At 40.6% G+C, this 14,126-nt stretch overlaps 1 protein-coding gene across 4 annotated transcripts in view; it reads right to left on the bottom strand.

Moving 5' to 3' along the window:
- Positions 1 to 14,126, bottom strand: part of LOC139756427 (uncharacterized) — a 414,929-nt gene that overhangs the window by 50,087 nt on the left and 350,716 nt on the right. For all 4 annotated transcript variants that reach the window (XM_071675860.1, XM_071675862.1, XM_071675861.1 and 1 more), the window contains one exon: positions 7,614 to 7,825. In XM_071675860.1, coding sequence (XP_071531961.1) covers positions 7,614 to 7,825 — 212 coding nt within the window. The remainder of the gene's footprint in view (positions 1 to 7,613; positions 7,826 to 14,126) is intronic.

Below are 14,126 nucleotides of genomic sequence, written 5' to 3'. Positions count from 1 at the left end.
CGAGACGTGCCTCACGGGGTTGCACTGTAAATGCAGTCCTACGCAGTGCATGGAGACCTGCCTCACAAAGCTATGGTACCGTGTAAGGAAACACGCTCAGTGCAGGGTCCATACTTACTCCATATTCCATTGCTTCTCTCTCGCTCTCTATTTTATAGATATTACTTTGTTCTCCTGACTTGTCTGCGTGCGTCCCTACCCCCGAGGTTGGGGTCGGTGGCCCGCGTTTAGCTGCCGCTTCCCACAGTTTCTGTGAGGCGTCTGGTGAATTGAGGACTGGCTGTTATGACGCCTCGTCCTTCCCTCGAACACCTAGGTTGTAGAATGCCTTCCTTCTCTTGTCTTTCCCTCTTCATATAACCTTTCTTCCTTAGAGAGTCAGGTCTGCAAACACCTGCCGAGCCCTTGTTCATTTCTACTTTATCTTTGTATTTTCCTTTCGCTCGAGATAACCTCGGCTGGGGGGCACGATTTGAGGGTCACTACGAACGAAAATAACAACATGACAGACATGCACAAACATCGTCCAGCCACAACTCCTGTTCAAGGATGGTATCAAAACGACTGGGGAATATATCACACATCAAAATCAGGAGGAACTCGCTCATGAAAGCGTGAGGGTAACTGTCAGGTGCCCCATTATCGACGTAATATCAAGGTAATAAAGTCTTGTAGGCCATATGACAACGTCGTCACTTGGGCATCCGGGTGTATCACGTATTTTCTACGACTGTCGTAAAAATGTCTCAAGGTTCGTCTCGGCGCGGCGCACCCCAGAGCGGGAATTCATTATCTTCTTATCCAAAATTTTCAGCAGCAATTAGTATGTCTGGCGGGAACCAGCCGTGGACGGGAGGGTCTCATGTTTCACAAATTAGACAATTACCAGCTCACGCCGGAGCTGGAGACACTGGCTCAGCCCCGCCACACAGCAAGGAATATACACAATCAACACCACCAGATATGTGCTTATGTTAAATCTACTGTTATATATATATATATATATATATATATATATATATATATATATATATATATATATATATATATATATATATTGGAAAGGATCACAATTTTGCGCGTGATTAAGATATTCCTATGAGTCCACGGGGAAAATGAAACATGAAAAGTTCCCAAGTGCACTTTCGTGTAATAATCACATCATCAGGGGAGACACAAGAGAGAAAATATAAGGCAGTTGATATACATCGAAGAGACGAAGCTAGGACGCCATTTGGTAAACATGTGATTGTCCAAAACATACGGTATGTTTTGGACAATCACATGTTTACCAAATATATCAACTGACTGTTATATTTCTCTCTTGTGTCTCCCCTGATGATGTGACTATTACACGAAAGTGCACTAGGGAACTTTTCGTGTTTCATTTTCCCCGTGAACTCATAGGAATATATATATATATATATATATATATATATATATATATATATATATATATATATATATATATATATATATATATATATATACATATATATATATATATATATATATATATATATATATATATATATATATATATATATATATATATATATATATATATATATGTATATGTACAGAGCATCAGATTGGGGAAGAGCAGTGTGGTTTCAGAAGTGGTAGAGGATGTGTGGATCAGGTGTTTGCTTTGAAGAATGTATGTGAGAAATACTTAGAAAAGCAAATGGATTTGTATGTAGCATTTATGGATCTGGACAAGGCATATGATAGAGTTGATAGAGATGCTCTGTGGAAGGTATTAAGAATATATGGTGTGGGAGGAAAGTTGTTAGAAGCAGTGAAAAGTTTTTATCGAGGATGTAAGGCATGTGTACGTGTAGGAAGAGAGGAAAGTGATTGGTTCTCAGTGAATGTAGGTTTGCGGCAGGGGTGTGTGATGTCTCCATGGTTGTTTAATTTGTTTATGGATGGGGTTGTTAGGGAGGTAAATGCAAGAGTTTTGGAAAGAGGGGCAAGTATGAAGTCTGTTGGGGATGAGAGAGCTTGGGAAGTGAGTCAGTTGTTGTTCGCTGATGATACAGCGCTGGTGGCTGATTCATGTGAGAAACTGCAGAAGCTGGTGACTGAGTTTGGTAAAGTGTGTGGAAGAAGAAAGTTAAGAGTAAATGTGAATAAGAGCAAGGTTATTAGGTACAGTAGGGTTGAGGGTCAAGTCAATTGGGAGGTGAGTTTGAATGGAGAAAAACTGGAGGAAGTGAAGTGTTTTAGATATCTGGGAGTGGATCTGGCAGCGGATGGAACCATGGAAGCGGAAGTGGATCATAGGGTGGGGGAGGGGGCGAAAATTCTGGGGGCCTTGAAGAATGTGTGGAAGTCGAGAACATTATCTCGGAAAGCAAAAATGGGTATGTTTGAAGGAATAGTGGTTCCAACAATGTTGTATGGTTGCGAGGCGTGGACTATGGATAGAGTTGTGCGCAGGAGGATGGATGTGCTGGAAATGAGATGTTTGAGGACAATGTGTGGTGTGAGGTGGTTTGATCGAGTGAGTAACGTAAGGGTAAGAGAGATGTGTGGAAATAAAAAGAGCGTGGTTGAGAGAGCAGAAGAGGGTGTTTTGAAGTGGTTTGGGCACATGGAGAGAATGAGTGAGGAAAGATTGACCAAGAGGATATATGTGTCGGAGGTGGAGGGAACGAGGAGAAGAGGGAGACCAAATTGGAGGTGGAAAGATGGAGTGAAAAAGATTTTGTGTGATCGGGGCCTGAACATGCAGGAGGGTGAAAGGAGGGCAAGGAATAGAGTGAATTGGAGCGATGTGGTATACCGGGGTTGACGTGCTGTCAGTGGATTGAATCAAGGCATGTGAAGCGTCTGGGGTAAACCATGGAAAGCTGTGTAGGTATGTATATTTGCGTGTGTGGACGTATGTATATACATGTGTATGGGGGGGTTTGGGCCATTTCTTTCGTCTGTTTCCTTGCGCTACCTCGCAAACGCGGGAGACAGCGACAAAGTATAATAAAAAATATAATATATATATAACCACAACAAACGTGACTTCATGAATGCAGAAACACTACTAGCTTTAGGAAACACGAGTATCCTGAGCGCTTTCGTGTATTACTACATCTTCTGAGGACTACTTGATGAAACTAGTCCTCTGAAGATGTTATACACGAAAGCGCTCAGGATCCTCGTGTTTACTTTCCCTTGCGGTGTCTGCGCGTATATATCCCCAGTAGACTGCATACTCGCCACTCTCTCCAAAACTCCTGCATTTACCTCCCTAACCATGCCATCCACAAACAAGTTTAATGACCATGGGGACATCATACACCCTCTGCCACAGACCGACCTTCACTGGGAACCAATCACTCTCCTCTCTTCCGACTCGTACACATGCCTTACACCTTTGATAGAAACGTCATTCAATACATTCTTAAGACTTTCCACAAAGCCTCTCTATCATCCCTATCATATGCCTTCTTCAGATCCATAAATGCAGTACACATGATAGCTTGGCAATGGATGTGAGCGGATGTGGCCTTTCTTAGTATGTTTCTTGGCGCTACCTTGCTGACGCAGGGAGTGGCGATACTATTTCCTCTGGGGCAGGGTAGCGCCGGGAATGGATAAAGGCGAGCAAGTATGAATATGCACATGCGTTTATATATGTATGTGTATTTGTATGCATATGTATGTATGTGTACATATATGTATATATACATGTATGTGCATATATGTGTATGAATGTGTATTACGAGTGGATGGATCTTCGTAAAACAGAATCATCTGGTTTGTATCTGAACCACAAGTTCCTGCCCAGCATATATTAACTTCAACCCCAACCCAATATCTGAGCCACAAGTCACTAGTTCGTGTCTAAACCTAAATCATCTGGCAAATACCTGATCTCCAAATTGCCTGACCAGTATCCGACCCACAATGGCTAAGATCAATCCGGCCAGCATACAAACTCCATATCATCACTATTCGCACCACATATCAATACCTGTGTTACAGTAAAGTGGTCAGTATCTCAATAATAAAATCTCTGGCCAATAACTGAATTGCAATTTACTGGCTACTACTTGAACCCTAATTTCCTAGCTGGTTTCAGAGCTAAAAAACCCAAGTTAGAACTGAATCATAGATCTCTCTTACTATGTGAATCACACGTCTATGATTAAATGAACTCCAAACCCTTAGCTAGTCTCTGAGCAAAACACTTTAGTCAGTACTGGATCACAGATTGCTCTTATTACCTAAACCACACGTCTTTGGGTATCATCTGTGCCACACGTCCCTGGCCAGTATCTTAACCACAAGTCTCTGGCCAGCACTGAAAGCAGAAGAACCTGGCCATTAATATCTGAATCTAAAGAACAGTTAAGTATCTAAAACCCTCGTCCTTGGCTTCTTGGCTTCTACCTTAACCCTAGTATACTGAATAAAACGTCCCTGTCCTGTAGTGGAGTGAAAACCATTCTTTGCTACAGTCTGAACCACAAGTTCCTGTCCATTATCTGAATCGAAAGTCTTTGGCTACTTTTTAAGCCACAAATCCTTGCCTAACATGTAAACCACAGGTTCACAGCCATCATGAGGACATCAAAACATTGGCCAGTGCATGACGTCGTGGCTAATAACCGAATCACAACTTCATGGACATTGTACAGACCACAAGACAGGGGTTAGTATCTGACCAAACACGTATGTGGATCACACGTAAGAGGCCTGATTGTAAGTTTGAAGGTCCAGTGTCGCACCTAAACCACAAGTTGCTGTTCAGTTTCTCCCTGGCTTCTACCTGGGCCTTGAAAGTCTCTGGCGACCCTGCAAAAACACAAGTCCCTGAGCAATACATAAGCCCTAAATCCAAGGGTGGTACCTGATTCACAAGTCCTTGTTCCCTGAATAACTCCTCCACACGTCCCTGCCCAGTATGTAACCCGCGCCACAAAACAGTCGTTTTCTGAAGAACAAATCCTTGACCAGCACTTTTACCACAAAGTCCTAGTTATTTTCTGGATCATAAATATCCCTGGGTATCATATGACCAGAACGTCCATTCCAACGTCTGTACCACGAGTTCTTCGTCAGCATCTGAACAACAGGTCCCTCATCCAGTGACTGAAACACAAGGACTTGACCAGTATCGAAGGCACAGGTCCCTGGCAAACACTTCAAACACCTGTACCGAACAAGTATATGGCACACCAGACGTAGCAGACCAGTGTCTGACCCACAGCTTCCCCAGCTTACAACATAAACCACAAGTCCCTCGCTAGTAACTAAAATGTAATTTCTTAATTAGCACATAAACTACAAGTCCCTGGCTAGTGATTAAAATGTAATTTCCTGATCATAACATAAACCACAAGTCCCTGGCTAGTGACTAAAATGTAATTTCCTTATTATCACATAAACCACAAGTCCCTGGCTAGTGACTAAAATGTAATTTCCTTATTATCACATAAACCACAAGTCCCTGGCTAGTGACTAAAATGTAATTTCCTTATTATCACATAAACCACAAGTCCCTGGCTAGTGACTAAAATGTAATTTCCTGATTATCACGTTAACCACAAGTCCCTGGCTAGTAACTAAAATGTAATTTCCTAATTATCACATAAACCACAAGTCCCTGGCTAGTGACTAAAATGTAATTTCCTGACTATCACATAAACCACAAATCCCTAGCTAGTGACTACGATGTAATTTCCTGATTATCACATAAACCACAAGTCCCTGGCTAGTGACTAAAATGTAATTTCCTTATTATCACATAAGCCACAAGTCCCTGGCTAGTGACTAAAATGTAATTTACTGATAATCACATAAGCCACAAGTCCCTGCTAGTGACTGAAATGTAATTTCCTTATTATCACATAAGCCACAAGTCCCTGGCTAGTGACTAAAATGTAATTTCCTGATTATCACATAAGCCACAAGTCCCTGGCTAGTAACTAAAATGTAATCTACTGATAATCACATAAGCCACAAGTCCCTGGCTGGTGACTAAAATGTAATTTCCTTATTATCACATAAACCACAAGTCCCTGGCTGGTGACTAAAATGTAATTTCCTGATTATCACATCAACCACAAGTCCCTGGCTAGTATGTAATCCGCCAGGTTCGAGCCAACATATGAACCATTAATATACCTGGCAGGCAAGTCTCCGGCTTCAAGTTTCAGGTTAGGTTCCGCGCCACAATGTGCTGGCCTCTGTGTAAGCCATGTACCCACCTCCCCCTGTACCTGAATCACCAATTTCTAGCTATTTTGTGTGTCTCGCATCCCTGGCAAGTGTCGAAGGATAGGGTCCATGGCCAGTGTATCTGTACCTGAAGCAGCGGACTTTGTTACAACCATGATTTTTTGTTTATCATTATCGTTATCTTATGATTATTGTCTATCATCATCATCATTGATTTCATTATTATTAAATCATTACATTTATTCACTGTTCGGTTCAATCTAGCTGGGGTCATTTTGGGGTTAAGTATAAGAGGTCATCCTCATTGCACCCTTATCTTCACCATGACCTCATCTTCACTGCACCATCATCATCACTTAAACCCCTCATGTTCACTACAAATTCATTTTCGTTGCAGTACCATCTACACCTTACCTTCATCTTCACTGCAATGGGCATCACGACATCCCAACTAAACCCTCATCTTCACTGCTAAGGCCATTATCATTTCAACCCATCAGTTCACCATCTATATCACTGTCCTTCGACCTCACCATTACGGATGAGGTCAAAGTCTTCTGATCACACACACACACACACACACACACACACACATAGACGCGGAAAATTATTATTATAATCATTATCACTAACTTTATCCTTGTTATTATTATTATCCTGTCCATAAACAACAAAGTTCTCTCCACTTTCCGAGCCACAGAGTTACGTGCTATTTATCCAAGCAGAGAGTCCCTCGCTCCGTGGGCGTAGCTAATGCATGTGTTGTTCTCTGGACAAAGTCCACATCTTCTTCATCAGACAAACCCTTCAAACTACCCCCCAGCCCTCTGGTTTCCCTTCATTAGACATATATCTGAACTTAAGTTCTTATGGAATATGAAAATTCTATGTCTATTAGAGCCACCCTCACCCGTCTGCTTATGTCCCCCCACTCACACCACTACCCACTGATCGACACTCTCCCACCCGCCTCCTCATGTCCCCCACTCACACCACTACCCACTGATCGACACTCTCCCACCCGCCTCCTCATGTCCCCCACTCACTCCACTACCCACTGGTCGACACTCTCCCACCCGCCTCCTCATGTCCCCCACTCACTCCAATACCCACTGATCGACATTCTCCCACCCGCCTCCTCATGTCCCCCCACTCACCCCACTGCCCACTGATCGACACTCTCCCACCCGTCTCCTCATGTCCCCCACTCACTCCACTACCCACTGGTCGACACTCTCCCACCCGCCTCCTCATGTCCCCCACTCACTCCAATACCCACTGATCGACACTCTCACACCCGTTTCCTCATGTCCCCCACTCACCCCACTGCCCACTGATCGACACTCTCCCACCCGCCTCCTCATGTCCCCCCACTACCCACAAGATATTCCTGATCGACACCTACAGACGCTGTCGCAACTCACGTCGACAGTGATGCCGGGCGTGGCATACACGGACTTGGGGTGTGCGTTCTTTGGCACGTAGTTGAAGAACATCTTGTCGTCCTTCCACCAAGTGAGGGAGTACAGTTCGTCGCCGTCGAGCTGGAAGGAGCACGACAGGGTCACCATGTCTCCGCTGATGGCCGTGGTCGGTACGCGGATCCCTGTGATCTGCAGCGCCAATCCTTCTCCACCTGCCGGTAGACACGACTGTTAGTGTCTGTAGGAGCTGGCTCGGGTTAGCCACATGACACTACTGAACATAAGACTATACAGGCTTTTAAATGGAAAAATTCTAACGCTGACTATATGTGTTTACATGGCAATTTTGAGCGTTGACTGTGTGTTTACATGGCAATTCTGAGCGTTGACTGTGAGTGTTTGAGTGGCAATTTTGAGCGTTGACTGTGTTTAAATGGCAATTTTGAGCGTTGACTGTTTAAATGGCAATTTTGAGCGTTGAATATGGATGTTTAAATGGCAATTTTGAGCGTTGACTGTGGATGTTTAAACGGCAATTTTGAGCGTTGACTATGAGTGTTTAAATGGAAAATTCTAACGTTGACTGTAAGTGTTTCGATGGCAATTTTGAGCGTTGACTGTGTGTTTAAATGGCAATTTTGAGCGTTGACTATGAGTGTTTAAATGACAATTTTGAGCGTTGACTGTGAGTGTTTAAATGGCAATTTTGAGCGTTGACTATGAGTGTTTACATGGCAATTTTGAGCGCTGACTGTGAGCGTTTAAATGACAATTTTGAGCGTTGACTGTGAGTGTTTAGATGAGAGAATGTGCTTTGACTATAAACATTTTACTGGAAATGTTGAACGTTGACTACATATGTTTAGATAAAGCTGGAAACTGACCACAGAGGTTTCAAGGGATGTGTCGAGGGCCGATTTCAGGTGTTTAAATAGCAGTATTGAATGTTTACTGCAGAGAACATCTAAGTAACTGTGCTGAGCGTGTTTACAACTCCTTTGACATTTACTACTAAGGTTCAATTAACAGTAGTGAAGGCTGATCACATATACGCTAAAAGTGATGCATTCTGAACAGAGATGTTTTAATCGATGGAGTTTGATGAACAACAGACGATTATATGGCAAGTGCTGAAAACTGACGATGGCTAATGTTTTACTACTAAGGTTCAATTAACAGTAGTGAAGGCTGATCACATATACGCTAAAAGTGATGCATTCTGAACAGAGATGTTTTAATCGATGGAGTTTGATGAACAACAGACGATTATATGGCAAGTGCTGAAAACTGACAATGGCAACTATTTTAAATGATGGGACGAAACAACTACAACAGATGTTTAGATAGTGGTCTTCAGCGCTTATGACAGGTGTGTGTGTGTGTGTGTGTGTGTGTGTGTGTGTGTGTGTGTGTGTGAATGACGATGTGGAATGCAAGACACGGATGTTTGGACAGTGTATATGGAGTACAGGGAATGCGGTGACGAATGTGAAGCACATATGTTTGAGTGCCATTGTGGTATGACATTACCAAACATTAGTCGCCTGGATATACAGAATGTTAACTAGACAGATGTTGAGGTAGCAACATTAAACGTCTCGTTGATTGGTGCGTTATCTAGGGTTTATGGGTTATTAGATATCAGTGTCGTTAAGGCCGTGAACGTCGAGACATAACCACGTCGAAAAGCCTTTAACGCCTTCTTCAGGTGTTCAAGATAATTCTACGATTATACACACTTTGATTACAGGTGTTTACATTACTCTTTATAAACACTCTGATTACAGGTGTTTATATCACTCTATATACACACTCTGATTACAGGTGTTTACATTACTCTTTATAAACACTCTGATTACAGGTGTTTATATTACTCTATATACACACTCTGATTACAGGTGTTTACATTACTCTTTATAAACACTCTGATTACAGGTGTTTATATTACTCTATATACACACTTTGATTACAGGTGTTTATATTACTCTATATACACACTTTGATTACAGGTGTTTACATTACTCTATATACACTCTCTGATTACAGGTGTTTATATCACTCTATATACACACTCTGATTACAGGTGTTTATATTACTCTATATACACACTTTGATTACAGGTGTTTATATTACTCTTCATAAATACTCTGACTACAGGTGTTTATATTACTCTATATACACACTTTGATTACAGGTGTTTATATTACTCTTTATAAACACTCTGATTACAGGTGTTTACATTATTCTATATACACATTCTGATTACAGGTGTTTACATTACTCTATATACACACTTTGATTACAGGTGTTTATATCACTCTATATACACACTCTGATTACAGGAGTTTATATTACTCTTTATACACACTCTGATTACAGGTGTTTATATCACTCTATATACACACTCTGATTACAGGTGTTTATATTACTCTATATACACACTTTGATTACAGGTGTTCACATTACTCTATATACACACTTTGATTACAGGTGTTTATATTACTCTATATACACACTCTGATTACAGGTGTTTATATTACTCTATATACACACTCTGATTACAGGTGTTGACTTTACTCTGCTGAATGTTAGACACATATGATGTCTCAATGGCAACTGTGGACGGTGAGTGCATGGTCTCAAACAACAGTGGAAATGGTAATTGCACATGTTTACACGCGAGTTTTAAACAACTGCAGATAGTCATATGCTGATTACAAATGTTAGAATTTGTTAAAATGTTGAACACATCTGATGGACGGCAGGTAATTAAACGACAAAGGGAATGTTAATTCCAGGTTTTCACGTGGCAGTTTTGAATGTTAATTTCAGATGTTTAAATGATAGGGCTTAATGTTGGCTATAATCTTTTAATTGTTTCATACATTTACTATAAATGTTTAAACTGCAGCGTTTTAATGTTGGTGTCAAAAATTGTGTGTGATGAATATAGATGTTTTAATAGCATTGTACACTAACTAAAGATGTTTAAATGTAAGGGCTGAATATTGATAATAAGATATTCCTAAATGTAAGGGCTGAATATTGATAAGATACTCCTAAATGTAGGGGCTGAATATTGATAAGATACTCCTAAATGTAGGGGCTGAATATTGATAAGACATTCCTAAATGTAGGGGCTGAATATTGAAAAGATATTCCTAAATGTAGGGGCTGAATATTAATATGATATTCCTAAATGTAAGGGCTGAATATTGATAAGATACTCCTAAATGTAAGTGCTGAATATTGATAAGATATTTGCAAAACTCAGCGTTCAAATTTGGCTACATGGACTTACCTAAATGGAAGTTCTAAACGTCGACCACACGATATGTTAAATGTCAGCGTTGAACGCTGTCAACGTAGTCTTAAATGACAGTGTTTAACGAACACTGTCATTTATATATATATATATATATATATATATATATATATATATATATATATATATATATATATATATATATATATATATATATATATATATATATTGAGCGATCGGGGCCTAAACATGCAAGAGGGTGAAAGGCGTGCAAGGAATAGAGTGAATTGGAACGATGTGGTATACCGGGGTCGACGTGCTGTCAATGGATTGAACCAGAGCATGTGAAGCGTCTGGGGTAAACCATGGAAAGTTTTGTGGGGCCTGGATGTGGAAAGGGAGCTGTGGTTTCGTTGCATTATTACACGACAGCTAGAGACTGAATGTGAACGAATGGGGCCTTTGTTGTCTTCTCCTGGCGCTACCTCGCACGCGTGCGGGGGGAGGGGGATGTTATTTCATGTGTGGCGGGGTGAATGAATAAAGGCAGCAAGTATGAATTATATATATATATATATATATATATATATATATATATATATATATATATATATATATATATATATATATATATATATATATATACATATATATATTATCCCTGGGGATAGGGGATTAAGAATACTTCCCACGTATTCCCTGCGTGTCGTAGAAGGCGACTAAAAGGGGAGGGAGCGGGGGGCTGGAAATCCTTCCCTCTCGTTTTTTTTTTTTTAATTTTCCAAAAGAAGGAACAGAGGGGGCCAGGTGAGGATATTCCAAAAAAGGCCCAGTCCTCTGTTCTTAACGCTACCTCGCTAACGCGGGAAATGGCGAAAAGTTTAAAAGAAAGAAAATATATATATATATATATATATATATATATATATATATATATATATATATATATATATATATATATATATATATATATATATATATCTTTTTTTCTTTTTTTTTTTTTTTGCTTTGTCGCTGTCTCCCGCGTTTGCGAGGTAGCGCAAGGAAACAGACGAAAGAAATGGCCCAACCCACCCTCATACACATGTATATACATACGTCCACACACGCAAATATACATACCTACACAGCTTTCCATGGTTTACCACAGACGCTTCACATGCCCTGATTCAATCCACTGACAGCACGTCAACCCCGGTATACCACATCGATCCAATTCACTCTATTCCTTGCATGCCTTTCACCCTCCTGCATGTTCAGGCCCCGATCACACAAAATCTTTTTCACTCCATCTTTCCACCTCCAATTTGGTCTCCCACTTCTCCTCGTTCCCTCCACCTCCGACACATATATCATCTTGGTCAATCTTTCCTCACTCATTCTCTCCATGTGCCCAAACCATTTCAAAACACCCTCTTCTGCTCTCTCAACCACGCTCTTTTTATTTCCACACATCTCTCTTACCCTTACGTTACTTACTCGATCAAACCACCTCACACCACACATTGTCCTCAAACATATCATTTCCAGCACATCCACCGTCCTGCGCACAACTCTATCCATAGCCCACGCCTCGCAACCATACAACATTGTTGGAACCACTATTCCTTCAAACATACCCATTTTTGCTTTCCGAGATAATGTTCTCGACTTCCACACATTCTTCAAGGCTCCAAGGATTTTCGCCCCCTTCCCCACTCTATGATCCACTTCCGCTTCCATGGTTCCATCCGTTGCCAGATCCACTCCCAGATATCTAAAACACTTTACTTCCTCCAGTTTTTCTCCATTCAAACTTACCTCCCAATTGACTTGACCCTCAACCCTACTGTACCTAATAACCTTGCTCTTATTCACATTTACTCTTAACTTTCTTCTTTCACACACTTTACCAAACTCAGTCACCAGCTTCTGCAGTTTCTCACATGAATCAGCCACCAGCGCTGTATCATCAGCGAACAACAACTGACTCACTTCCTAAGCTCTCTCATCCACAACAGACTTCATGGGGAAGAGCAGTGTGGTTTCAGAAGTGGTAGAGGATGTGTGGATCAGGTGTTTGCTTTGAAGAATGTATGTGAGAAATACTTAGAAAAGGAAATGGATTTGTATGTAGCATTTATGGATCTGGAGGAGGCATATGATAGAGATGATAGAGATGCTCTGTGGAAGGTATTAAGAATATATGGTGTGGGAGGCAAGTTGTTAGAAGCAGTGAAAAGTTTGTATCGAGGATGTAAGGCATGTGTACGTGTAGGAAGAGAGGAAAGTGATTGGTTCTCAGTGAATGTATGTTTGCGGCAGGGGTGTGTGATGTCTCCATGGTTGTTTAATTTGTTTATGGATGGGGTTGTTAGGGAGGTAAATGCAAGAGTTTTGGAAAGAGGGGCAAGTATGAAGTCTGTTGGGGATGAGAGAGCTTGGGAAGTGAGTCAGTTGTTGCTCGCTGATGATACAGCGCTGGTGGCTGATTCATGTGAGAAACTGCAGAAGCTGGTGACTGAGTTTGGTAAAGTGTATAGAAGAAGAAAGTTAAGAGTAAATGTGAATAAGAGCAAGGTTATTAGGTACAGTAGGGTTGAGGGTCAAGTCAATTGGGAGGTAAGTATGAATGGAGAAAAAACTGGAGGAAGTGAAGTGTTTTAGATATCTGGAGTGGATCTGGCAGCGGATGGAACCATGGAAGCGGAAGTGGATCATAGGGTGGGGGAGGGGGCTGAAAAATCCTGGAGCTTGAACGAATGTGTGAATAAAATAAAAAATAAAATTATATATATATATATATATATAATATATATATATATAATATATAAATATATATTATATATATATTATCTATATACCACACTTTGATTACAGGTGTTTATATCACTCTATATACACACTTGATTACAGGTGTTTACATTACTCTTTATAAACACTCTGATTACAGGTGTTTACATTACTCTATATACACACTTTGATTACAGGTGTTTATATTACTCTTTATAAACACTCTGATTACAGGTGTTTATATCACTCTATATACACACTCTGATTACAGGTGTTTATATTACTCTTTATACACACTCTGATTACAGGAGTTTATATTACTCTATATACACACTTGATTACAGGTGTTTATATCACTCTATATACACACTTGATTACAGGTGTTTTATATCACTCTATATACACACTTGATTACAGGTGTTTATATCACTCTATATACACACTTTGATTACAGGTGTTTATATTACTCTATATAC

The sequence above is a fragment of the Panulirus ornatus genome, chromosome 21 (assembly GCF_036320965.1).
Source record: "Panulirus ornatus isolate Po-2019 chromosome 21, ASM3632096v1, whole genome shotgun sequence".
Classification (NCBI taxonomy): Eukaryota; Metazoa; Arthropoda; class Malacostraca; order Decapoda; family Palinuridae; genus Panulirus; species Panulirus ornatus.
This window is presented reverse-complemented; position numbering and strand designations above follow the sequence as displayed.